This window comes from Palaemon carinicauda, chromosome 6, assembly GCF_036898095.1.
Source record: "Palaemon carinicauda isolate YSFRI2023 chromosome 6, ASM3689809v2, whole genome shotgun sequence".
Lineage (NCBI taxonomy): Eukaryota > Metazoa > Arthropoda > Malacostraca > Decapoda > Palaemonidae > Palaemon > Palaemon carinicauda.
In genome coordinates, this window is record NC_090730.1 from 68408777 (window position 1) to 68421277 (window position 12501).

The 12501-nt window shown below is 34.1% G+C and overlaps 1 protein-coding gene across 1 annotated transcript in view; it reads right to left on the reverse strand.

Annotated features, from left to right (window-relative positions):
- Positions 1-12501, reverse strand: part of LOC137643059 (uncharacterized) — a 47666-nt gene that overhangs the window by 29226 nt on the left and 5939 nt on the right. The window contains exons 2-6 of the mRNA XM_068375906.1: positions 12015-12170; positions 11514-11752; positions 8094-8185; positions 5984-7203; positions 1268-1371 (exon numbers count right to left, since the gene is read on the reverse strand). Of these exons, the coding sequence (XP_068232007.1) occupies positions 1268-1371; positions 5984-7203; positions 8094-8185; positions 11514-11752; positions 12015-12170 (1811 nt within the window). The remainder of the gene's footprint in view (positions 1-1267; positions 1372-5983; positions 7204-8093; positions 8186-11513; positions 11753-12014; positions 12171-12501) is intronic.

Genomic DNA, 12501 nt, shown 5'->3' on the forward strand with positions numbered 1-12501 from the left:
AAATCTACACTGTTACAGTCTCCATTCTTCCTAACTACTTGCACGATGTATTCTATTTTTGCTTCCCTTTTGCTTATGCTAAGACCCTGTTCTCCCTTTTCTGAGTACCGTTCGCCAAAGTATTTATATTTTTTAACTATTTCTATCTTTCCATTTCTAACGACCACGTTAAAATTTTTAACTTCTTTTCTGTGTCTTATTACTAACACCACTGACTTTTGTGGATTGGTGCTAAAAACAAATTTCTTTAGTTCTTTCAAACTTCGGCAGTTGCTTTTGTTTTTTCCTATTACTGGGGAACATTATATAATCTACATAAATCAGGGCTTCTATTCTGATATTTCTCAACATTGCTATCGTCTTCAAACTTATAGCATTAACTTTGAAACAATTGATCAAAATCTGGGCCAATAATTGTTTTTTATCTTTAATTTCCTTCTATCCCAATTTCCTCTGTTAAATCACCATTTGGTTTTTCCCGTGGCATCTCATTAAGCCTTTGTAGCTTCACGCTTAACAATAAATTTATCCCGCTACCCAGTTCCATTCTTATCCTAGTGTCATCTTGTATTTTTTGTCATATCTTCTTTGTGAACTACTATCCATTAATACGCTTACAACAACCAGATCATTCATTAACTTTATATTGATATCACTGATGACATCTAAAGGACGGATTTTTGAGAGGCTAATTCTCTCAACAATCATATCCTATCCCATTTTTATATTTTCCTTAACAGATTCACATGTGGGACAAATAAAATCCATATTTTTCAGGTATAATGCAAGTATATTATCACCTGTTTCTTTTTCGTGGTTTTCCATTTAGAACAGAACTAATTTCACCGAGAAATAGTATCGATGGCTTAATTGCTCAGATGAGGAGAACTCAACCTTATCTTGCACGTCTGCACACCACCACTACTAATTTTCGTTTTTTTTTTTTTCCACAAAATTATTCCTGTATTGGTGATTAAAATGATGTCACAGTTTGAATGCATTTTGTACAAGGTGGAGATGAAAATCCAACAAAAAGAATAGAAGTCTGACAAAAATTATTGAGATGACAGAAGCAGGACAATAAAGATATCTTTTTTTACAATTTTATGATAGTGGTGGGAAAGCACTCCAAGCTATCAATTATTCGTAGGAAATGGAGGTAGAGATAAAACCATTAATAGTAAACATATGCGGAAACCCAATCAAATCTAAAAAATAATCATAATGATTTATTCGGATGAAGGCAAATAACAAATATTATTCATACCTGCTTTTCCGGTTTCTGGTTTGACTTCGGTGTACATATTTTGTTGAATCTGTTTAGCAGTTACGTTAATGTCTGAAGAAAGGGTGCTACTAGTTGTTCTGAAGCTGTTGAAAAAGAAAGACGCTGCAAGCATTCACAAATATCCATTGCTCAATATATTATAGGTTTTAAAATCGCTTACATTAGTTAAATGCCTAAATTTTTCTATAGATCATGGTTAGTTTGCACGAATTTAAGGTATAGAATATGTCATATGGTATTTAATTATGATAAAAAAAAAGGGTATAGTGGGCCAGGAAGCTGGCGTAGTTCCTTGGATTTGTTAGCAGCCGCATCCAGAAACGGGTGGCTACAAAAACCTGGTCACCCCTGACTACCCAGCTCTCGGATGTGGCTTCAAATAGATATAAGTGTACTATATCAGCCACACCCAGGTGACCCATCTTGGCTGATGGGCAAAACCATCTGACAGTAGCACTGTAACCGATACACTGTGACCGAGGACATCACCTTTAAGCAAACAAAGTCTGAAAAAGCAAATCTGACAAGTAAAACTGCTACTAACAGACCAACAACTAAAAGAATTATATAGAATTGAAGTGTCAAACAGGTATGAGGTACTGAACAGAGAAGAACCACTGGAGGAGGAGGAGGAGGAGGAAGGGCTGCACAGAGACAGAGAATCCTGCAAACAGCCCTAAAAGAAACAACTAAAGATCTAATACCCAAACAGGAAAGACGACGACGTCAGAATTGGATGCCTGAAGATATACTTGGAATATGGAATAAAAAGAAAAACAAAGAAGGAAGTCCTCAAAGATATTAGGAACTAGATTTACAAATTAGACAGGAATGTAACACAGCAAAGGAAAACTGGATAAATGAACAGTGGGAAGAAGTAGAGGAATTAGAAAGAAATCATAGATAGAGTATGCACAAGAAAATAAGAGAAATGATTGGAAGAAAGAGAAATAAGAGGAAATGTGATTAAGAATAAGGAGAGGGTATTGTTGATGGAGATGGAGGATGTTCTCAAACATTGGGAAGCATATGTGAAGGTTCTTTTTGAGGATGATAAAGGTGATAGACTTAGACCGCATAATCCAATGAATGGGCCAGAATTACTAGAAGAAGAAATAGTAGATTTAATGAAATAAAGGCAAAAGCCTTAGCCATGATGGGGAAACAACAGAAATGCTACTGGCAAGTGGGAATTTTGGACTAAGAAAGATTTAATAGAATTGGCAAACATAAAATATAACGCAAAATGCATTCGAAAAGAGATGTAGGTCCATCTTTATTACTATCTCCAAGAAACCAAATGCCATAGAGTGCAGTTTACACAGGACCATCAGCTTTCTGAGCATAAAGAAAAAAATTATATTAAGAGTAGTATTAACTAGAATGAAAAGTAAAATAAAATGAGAAGTTGTAGAAGAACAATATGGATTTACAGAAGGGAATGGTACCAGAAATACAATATTCCACATGCACATGTTAACAGAGAGGGCAACTGCGATACAGAAAGATGATTTTGTGTGTTTCATAGACTATGAAATGGCATTTGATAAAGTTAGACACTCCCAACTTATAGACATTTCAGAGCTTAAATATTGACGGCAAGGACATTCTGCTAATTACAAAAATTTATTGCAGTCAGAAAGCTACAGTTAACATCGAGAATAATTTAATGCCATGGATAGAAATAAAACGAAGAGTAAGACAAGGATGTGTAATGTCACCAGACCTCTTCTCTCTATATACATGGAGAAATGATGATGAGAAGTATATCAGGAATGAAAGGAATAAGAGTTGAAGGAGAAAATATAAATAATTAGATTTGCAGATGACGCTATGATAATAAATGATTCAGAAGATAAACTGCAAACACTTCTTGATATAGTAAAAAGTGAGAGTGAGAACATGGGACTAAAAATCAACATAAAGAAAACGAATTGGCAATAGCATCAAAATATTTGGAACCTAAAAATTGCAACATCATAATGGACTAAGCAATAATAAAACCGACAAATAGCTTTGTATAGCTAAGCAAATTAATAACACATGATGCAAGATAATAAAGAAATATAAAAACGAATACTAATGGCAAAAACCGCCTTTACATTATGAAATCCCTGTGGACAAACAGAAGGATAGGGATTTAGACTTGAGTTAGAGCACTGAAAAACTATGTATGGTTCACACTTACTTGAGGCTCAGAGACATGGACATTAAACAAGAACTTGAAATATAGAATAAATGCAGCTGAATTATGGTTTTACAGAAGAATGTTGAAGATCCCATAGACTAAGAGTAACAAATGTGGAGGTATTGAGAAGATTGAATCAGGAGAGATCGCTTCTACAAGTAATGAGAAAGAGGCAGATAGAATTTCTTGGACATGTGATAAGAAGAAAACCGATCGAACTTTTGTGCCTTAAGGGGAAGATAGAGGGAAGAAGAGCAAGAGGCCAGCAAAGGGAAAAGTTTTTGGACATCTTACTGGAGGATGTAAATGAAACAGCTGGAGAGCTGGAGACAGGACCAGGTGGAGGTAATTGACAGCCCACGTCGCGGACATGGCATAGATAGATATTTTCAGTGCAGTAAAATGTTTCGATAAAGACTACTCGTCGCTGTTCTCCTAGGTGTTTTGGTATTAAGTGCTATGAGCACACGTGACCTAAGGTAGAGTGAAAATCTATCTTGTGGTTTGTGGAAACTTAACCAGTCTGATAATCAATGTTTCCTCCTTTTCGCTTGACACATACGGTGCCTCTTTATTTCTTCAGATCTGCATAGCAGTTAAGTTTCCTTTCATACTTTTGACATTATTATTCACCCAGAAACAGAGCTACATTTAAAGTAATCTTTCCAAAGAAAAGCATAAAACTCTTAAGAGGAAACAATATAAGCCCCCCGAAATAAAGATATCTTTCTACCTAAACAGGAAATTTCTTGACTACTCAAAATACCCATTATTATTGTTGCTGTCACTAGCCAAGCAACAACCCTAGTTGGAAAAGCAGGATGCTATAAGCCCACAGGTTCCAACAGAAAAATATAGCCCAGTGGGAAAAGGAAATAGGGAAATAAATACCTGCGAACTATATGAAAAGAAAAAAAATGTTTCAAGAACAGTAACAAAGAGATCTTTACTATAGCCTAAAGAAACTTATGTCAGTCTGTTCAAAATAAAAATATTCGCTCCAAGTTTGAACTTTTGTGAAGTTCTACCGATTCAACTACTTGAATAGGGAGATCATTCCACAACTTGGTCATAGCCGGAATAAAACTTCTAGAATACTGTGTAGTATTGGGCCTCATGATGGAGAAGGCCTGACTATTAGGATAACCTGCATACCAATTATTACGAACAGATTGGTACTGTCCGGGATGATGTGTATGTAAAGGATGGTCAGCATTATGACAAGTCTTATGCAACATGCATAGCAAACTAATTGAGCGATGGTGACAAACTAATTGAACGACGATCTTGATCAGGAATAAGAAATTTAATTGACCGCAAGTTCCTATACAACAAATTACGATGAGAATCAGCAGCTGAAGACCAGGCAGGAGAATAATACTCGAAACAAGGTAGATTAAAAGAATTAAAACACTTCTTCAGAATAGACTGATCACTGAGAATCTTAAAAGACTTCCTCAATAAGGCAATTCTTCGTGGAATGGAAAAAAGTCACACCTTATGTGTTTTTCAAAAGTAAATCTGTTGTCGAGAATCACACCTAAAATTTTAAGAGACATGCAAAGTTAAAAGAACAATATCAATGCTGAGATCCAGAGTTTGAGGAGCAATTGTCCTCGACCTACTTACAATCATACTTTTAGTTTTGTTAGGATTAGACTCCATGCCCCATAATGTGCACTATGCATAATTTTTTTGCTAGATCTCTATTAAAGGATTCAGCAACCCAAAATGTACGTTCGAGAGATGGAAAATTGGCGTCAATGACCTTCGATATCAGGATGCCAGAGAACTTCAAATCAATCAATCAATCAATCAAGAGATGGAGAAGTTGTGATTAGTGATGGTTTAACTGGATTAACTGCAATTAGTTGGAGATTGGTATTTAGGACATACATTAAGGATTTATTTTCTAGGACAACGTGTATATCAGTAGTTGGTCAATAAAAAATTATTGAATTACTTCTCAATGCAAGATGAAATACCGAGAAAAGTACACTTAAGACCTAGGTAAAACGTAGTCTCAATTAACCATTAGGTATAGATAGAATGCCAAAAGTTCTGGTGTCATGCTGCTGACTGATCGGATGTGGGAGTGTATAGAATACGGCCCTGTAAAAAGTTTGGTTACGACATATTAGACCTAAGAAGATAAATAAACTGAAAAATAATTTTAGTTTTGGGAAATCCCTTCGAGGATTTGACTCGCCCATATAGATTAAGCTTATAATTCTTAAAACAAGAAAAATAATTTTCTATAATTACAAATTTTATGCATCATTTTAAACTCAAAAAGAAGTCTCCCAAATGTCCAAATTTTAAAAAGTCCAAACTTTGTAGTAAAAACTGTACAGGTTTATGCCACTATAATATAATACTTTCATGGTTACAGATCTGGAGTATTTTAAGACAAATTCTGATTTGAGCCCATATTTTAAGTAATATCTTAATGCACTTAAGAGAATATAAAAAAAAAAAATGAGAGGAGACCTGCTGTACTTTCCTACCTATCAGAATGCTCCGATGTTAGACACCTCCTCTCTATGAAGGAAATTCCCTCGTCCAAGTCCTCATACAGGAATTCTTTCATCAAGCCAACAAAGCTCTTGACAGTGCTTCCCATGGACACAGATGATCTCCCTGAGCCATAACTTCCAATTGTATTAGAATGAATCATTTCTAAATTTCTTTCTTTGTCCATGTGCTTCGCAAATAAATATTTCACCTTCTCACGATGTTCATATATATATGAATTTCCATAGTCGCTACAGGATGATTCATTACATGAAGCTTTCAAAGCAGCCTTATGTAGGTTGAATGAGGGAGATCTTATATCCCAAGATGACATCTCACCATCTTCAATCTTATCAGTTCCCGTGCCACCAGTATCAGGTTCGAATCCCTCTTTGATACACTGACGTGACTCTTGAAATATAATGTCAGAGTCGTCCACATTTGTAATTTTTTTGTAAGTGTTTTCCTTCTTCACTTTTTTTGGTGCCTTCAGTAGTTGAAAGGAATTACAGCCCTCTGGCTTTGTTGTATTTAAAGGGGCTGTTGTATCAACATCGGCTAAAAATGAAGGAAGAGAATATTGGCTTTCAGACAAAAGTTCAGACTGAGACTCATATAGGAAGAGGGAGGATTGATCAAAATTCTGATATGTCGATTTTTGGTGTTTATGGTCATTATGATGTACCCCATTACTACTTCTAGCATAGATTTCATCCAAGTCCCTTTTTAGTTGATAATTATCATATGCATTACTTAAGGGTTGCTGTTTATCACTTTTTTCCTTCTGTAAAGCATAGCTCAGTTCAAAGTCGAATTCATTAGTTGGTACATTTTCCAGAGGTGACTGTGCAGTATTAAAATCATTATAAGTACTTTCAAAGACAGTGTCACTATATTCATTAGTATTTTCTGATTTCCCTAAATCATTGGACGTAAGCAAATTTTTTCTGAGGTAAGTTTGTAAGGCTAACATGTCTGTATCAGAATCACTTTCAGTGTTATTTGCCAACTCTCCTTTAAGAAGATCCAAATATTGGCTCTTGGTGTCTTTTTGCAAGCCAGAAAGATTTGAATTACTTAAATCAGTTTCTAGGCAGAATGAATTCAATAGCCTGCTCATGGATAATAGTGAAAAATCTGAGCAACTTTCCTGTAATGTTTCATTACTGCACGTCATCTTCAATTTTGATAGATTGGACATTTCGCTACATTTCTGTAAAAAGAGAGTGCGGCGATATGAGTTACGGTAGCTTGTTAATCAGGTTAGGATTCCATAAAAAAAGTAATAAACGTGTCACATAACTAGAGCTTGTATGAATATATGACAGGATAGTATAATTAGGGGGAAAAGGACGACTATCATTTGAAAACGTATAAGTCGTAGTAAAAAAGAAAATTCAAGCTGGAAAAACAGAGGATTTATGCTAAAATCGTCTAAAACTAGTAGGCCTACCTTTCAAATCTATTTTTTTTTTCTTTGTCATACTTAGTAAAACATTACTTTGGACAAACTAATTCCTTCAAGATACTTCAGTCAAAGGAATACCGAAAGCAATAATTTGAGATTCTCCATACAGTAATCTACAGATGAACCTTGAGAGTTCAGTCTTTTTTGTTAGTAAGAACTGAATTGTATATAAAAGACTCTACTATAGAACCAATAAAGCTAAAAAGCTCACTTTAAAAATAATTAGAAATTCACCCTAAATAGATCAAAGGCTAGAAATATGTTGAAAAACAAAATTAGCAACAGATTAACGTCTACATTTATAACAGGTCTATTAGAACCGAATAAAACAGAGAAAAGTGGACATGTGATATGTTTTTTAACAAGTGTATTTATTAAAAGGTTTGAAAAGGTATCATAATTTCTCCTAACTCATCGAGTGGAAAGGACTAACGTTAACATATTCTGGATGACTAAAAAAAGTCAGAATAGATTATTACTGAACCATTAACCACTGCATAATATTTGTCACCATAAAATTAGCTCAACAAGCACAAATCATCACACCAATGTTATATTTGAACATCACAATTACAAGTATAGCAACTATTCAGATCTGAGGGTCATAAAATTACTTTATCAGTTATTTGAATTACCTGACTAGCTAAATCAGAAGAATGGGTTCCTTTTATTTCAGGAAAGGCTTCATCATCAGGATTACACAGAATTTCCACAGCTTCTTCTTTCACTGAAAAGACATGTAACTACAATTAATCAGCAATATATATTTTAACGAAATCTGATAAAATTCCACAAGATTTCATGTATAATTATATTCATACCATAATGGTAACAATCAGTATTCTGTATGTACTGTATATAGTGCAATCAAGAAACATCTGCACATCACTAAATAATTAGAATTTTTGACGAACTAGTGCTGAAGAAAATTATACTGCTGTATAGATGAAAATAAGAAAAAGGTTATAGTTAATATAATTGTTGAGTGTGGCATGCAGAATGGCGTTAAAAGAAAAAATCGGAATGTGTTAATTCCCATTCATCACTTATATAGAAATGTAGATAATGGCTAGAGTTCAGTCAATCGTCCAAGGTAAGAGGATGTGTACAGGGTTATGTCTTAACACCAAGCAACCCACCGATGTGAGAGGAAGGTAAGAGTTTCCTTTCCTTATACCATCAATCTTTAGAACTTTGTCTTCCACCAAAAAGAATTAAGATATGGAAAACACTGTCGATATATTGAGTCAAAGGTCCAATAGAAGGGATGGAATCCACTGACTTGGCGAATAAGAAATCCCTTTTCTTAGAACAAAGACAGTCCAATGAGAAACTGTATGTGTATGTTCACCTTAATAGGGAACATGTCAGAATTCTCCAGCACGTCATATTTCCTTTGGGACGTCATTGGAAATGGAAGAAATTTTGAAGCTATCCAAGAATAAATGGCATTCCAGAACTATGGCCCAAGGAATTCACTTCTTCCACTACCCCAAGAACAAGACAAGGCAGCCAGAATGAACGGATAATCTCTTCACCAAACATAAGGTTCCTTTCGACTGATGAGCTTGATTGCCCTTCAAAGCTTCTCTGAGACTAGTTTACTCTTGAGATCAATTATTACCTCTTAAAAGGGTCTTTTAATATTTTATGGGGTGCGAGGCCAATGGCTAAGACCCTTAGTCCCTATAGGATTCACATCCACTCTAGACTTGAGTGGTACCTTCTATTTATAAAGAAAATAGGATTTATAACAGAGGCAAGGGGAGAGCTCATATAACTGCTAGGCACTGTAAGTACAGCTCCAAGAGTAGTATTGTGAGGACTTAATTGTCCTGGAAATGGAGGGCTCTAGGGACCATAAGGAAGCATTTAAATTTCTTATCCTTTAATGGTCCAACTATTCATACACTTACTCACAATCATATACATTCACTTTCACACATTTTGGAAGCTAATGCTGATGTAAACCTCATTCCCTTAACCTTATTCTTATAAACTGACAATAATCTTCTAATTTGCTTAATTCTACTCTTATAAACTACTAGGGTTTATCTACTCGTAATAAACCTAATGCTACATAATATATGCATAATCTTGCTACCATTTAACATAATTCGTATATTAGATTTATTGTATAACTTTAACCATCTCTGTGACACTGTAGACCAAATCATATACAAAATGTGGATGTAATCCTTATCAAAAGCTCTTTTAAAGAATTCTATATCCACAAAATTGTTCTCTCCAGTAAACAAGTCTCACACATTTAATAAAATATCTCCAGCTTCTTACAATCACCTTTCAAGAATTGTTAAGTAATAACAAATATTGTATACCAAGGCAATGCAATGTTACACAAAGATAAACTATATTACACCGAAAAAAATGTTCATGCCAATTTTATCAACCAAAATACAAATTGGGATGTTAATTTTTTAGTTAAACAGTCATCTGTATTTACAAATGTTTTTCATTGTCAATAAACCATATTTCAATGGTCACCACACTCGTCAAGGTCTGTGAAAGTATTGTATAACTCTTCTATACTATTTGAGACTAACTCCTAGCCAACGTTTATGCAACCATAATTCATAAATAAAAAAAGCAGACGCAATCGTATATTCAAAACGACCACAATCCATTTTGTCAAATTTTGTCACTGTGCCATCTTTAGCGCATCCTTCCTTAGAGCACACACCAGTTGATGCAGGAGACGAATTAGCACTCCGGTCCCCAGAAATGTAAGTGCCACATACGTTGCCATGTATTCATCAACTTCAATAGAGGACATTAGTGTGAACCAGTAAATGGAATGCGTAAACATTGAAAAAAAAAGTTTTCAAAACACTCCATTGTTTGAAGACAAATATTAACTGTGAATGGTCGTGTCCTTTTCTTCTGAAACCTAAGATACAGTCCTAATGACCCTTGGCCTTCGTTAGTTTACTGTGAACAACCCCCTTAAAGAACACTGCCATATACTAACTAAGTAACCAGTATTAACCTATCAATAAGCGCACGAGACTGGTCAGATCTCCTTAACATGAGAGATCTGATATCTCCCGGTGAAATAGAGGAAGCTTTCTTGCTCCTTTTTCATTTAGAGATACTTTCAAGTATTTCATCATTAAGCAACCTTGTTACCCTCCCAATGTTGTTCTAAAGAACCTTCTTCCTCCCCGCAAAGAGAAAAAAATTAATGTATTAGTACATGAATCAGCTCCAGTCAAAATCATTTCCATAACACCTCATTGTCAGATCTCATATACACTGCATACTCTTCGAGTCTTGCACACAATTTTCCAAAAACTTAAAAACTACATACGCAAAGTAACAAAATAATACCAAATACGAAGACAACTTTAATGACAAAAGTTCTGTACCTCTGGAGCAGCTTCAGAAATTTGACATGAAGCTTCGACCAGGTGAGTGCTCAGACCCCTGCCGTCCTACACTCACTGTGTGTCTCTGCAGTATAATTACCTTATTGAATATTAAATCCCAATTCCTGTTACAATATGAAAGCTTTTGTTTACCTTTTCATAGCCGATTAACTTTTGGGGAAAGGTTCCACACTTGATTTGCTCCATCAAATCATAAGCATTGAATTATACCTAGTTTTCATTTTTTTAAATGAATACCGATGATTATGATAAACATATATTAATATCGGTTGAAACTATCAGTTGAAACTATCACCTGTACTGTGATTAATACATATTATCAGGCACTGAAAGTGCTAAATTAGTATGGGGCTGACTTCGAAATTCCATACCGATCCTCATAAAAAGCTCCAGCAGAGGCTGTCTCTCAGATGTTTTTAAAGTGATTTTCAAATCCCAATTTATCACTGACACTTTTTACTTTTCTCTCGTTTTTTCTTTCAAGAGAACATGACGGAATTCCACACACATTACTAACAGGAAATTGGCCTGATCATCTGAACTCCAAAGATATTATATTATCCATTATGAACATTACAAATCAACATCTACTTAAAAAGGTAACCAGCGATTCGTATTCAAATACTCAAACACAAAATGTCCACTTACATAATGAAAAGACAACATTGTTGTTGTGATATCCAACTACCTCATAGTTTTCTTCATCAAGAACCTTGTTGAGAAGATTCAGTGCATCCTTTTGGCCGTTTTTATAAGCAAGATCAATGGGGGATTGTCCTTTGAGATCCCCAAGCATGGGATCTCCTCCATTCACCAAAAGCAAATCTAAAACCTTACAAAATCCTCTTGACGCTGCTAAATGTACGCTGCTCTCTCCTAACTTGTTCCTGCAGAAAGTTAGACTATAAATCACATTTTAAATAAAAATAACTAGTTTTAGATAATCTTGAGCTTACCCATCTTTTTCTTCTTGGATAGAAAAGTGTTCTTGCTTAGAATATCCAGTGTCTTTACTTGATGAATACGCCTACTCTATTTCGTTTACAATTTGCTTTTATCAAAGTTTATTATATGATATACTAATAATACAAAACACGTTTCTTTCAAGATACAATTTAAATTCATAGTGTTTTGAAAGCAAGTACTTACTTAATATTTGGATTTGCTCCCTGTGTCAATAACAATTGTGAAACTTTAAAGCAATCTTCTTCAGATAATTTTGATGCTAAGTTTAATGCAGTGTGTCCATCTTCGGAAAGAAAGGAATCTACATCTACACCATTCAGCAAAATTAATTTTAATTTCCTGTAAAAAAAAAGAAATAATTGTATTTAAAACAATAGTAGTTAAATATTTATGAAATTTCTTTGTTAAGAAATAGTTATTCAACTAAAAAAAAAAAAATAAACATACAAAAAACATCAATTACCTAACGCAAATAACATATACAGAAAACTTTGAATATCCTATATGAACAGTATAGAACATTCAGTTTATATATATATATATATATATATATATATATATATATATATATATATATATATATATATTTATATATATATATATATATATATATATATATATATATATATATATATATATATATATATATAGGTATACATATATGTGTATA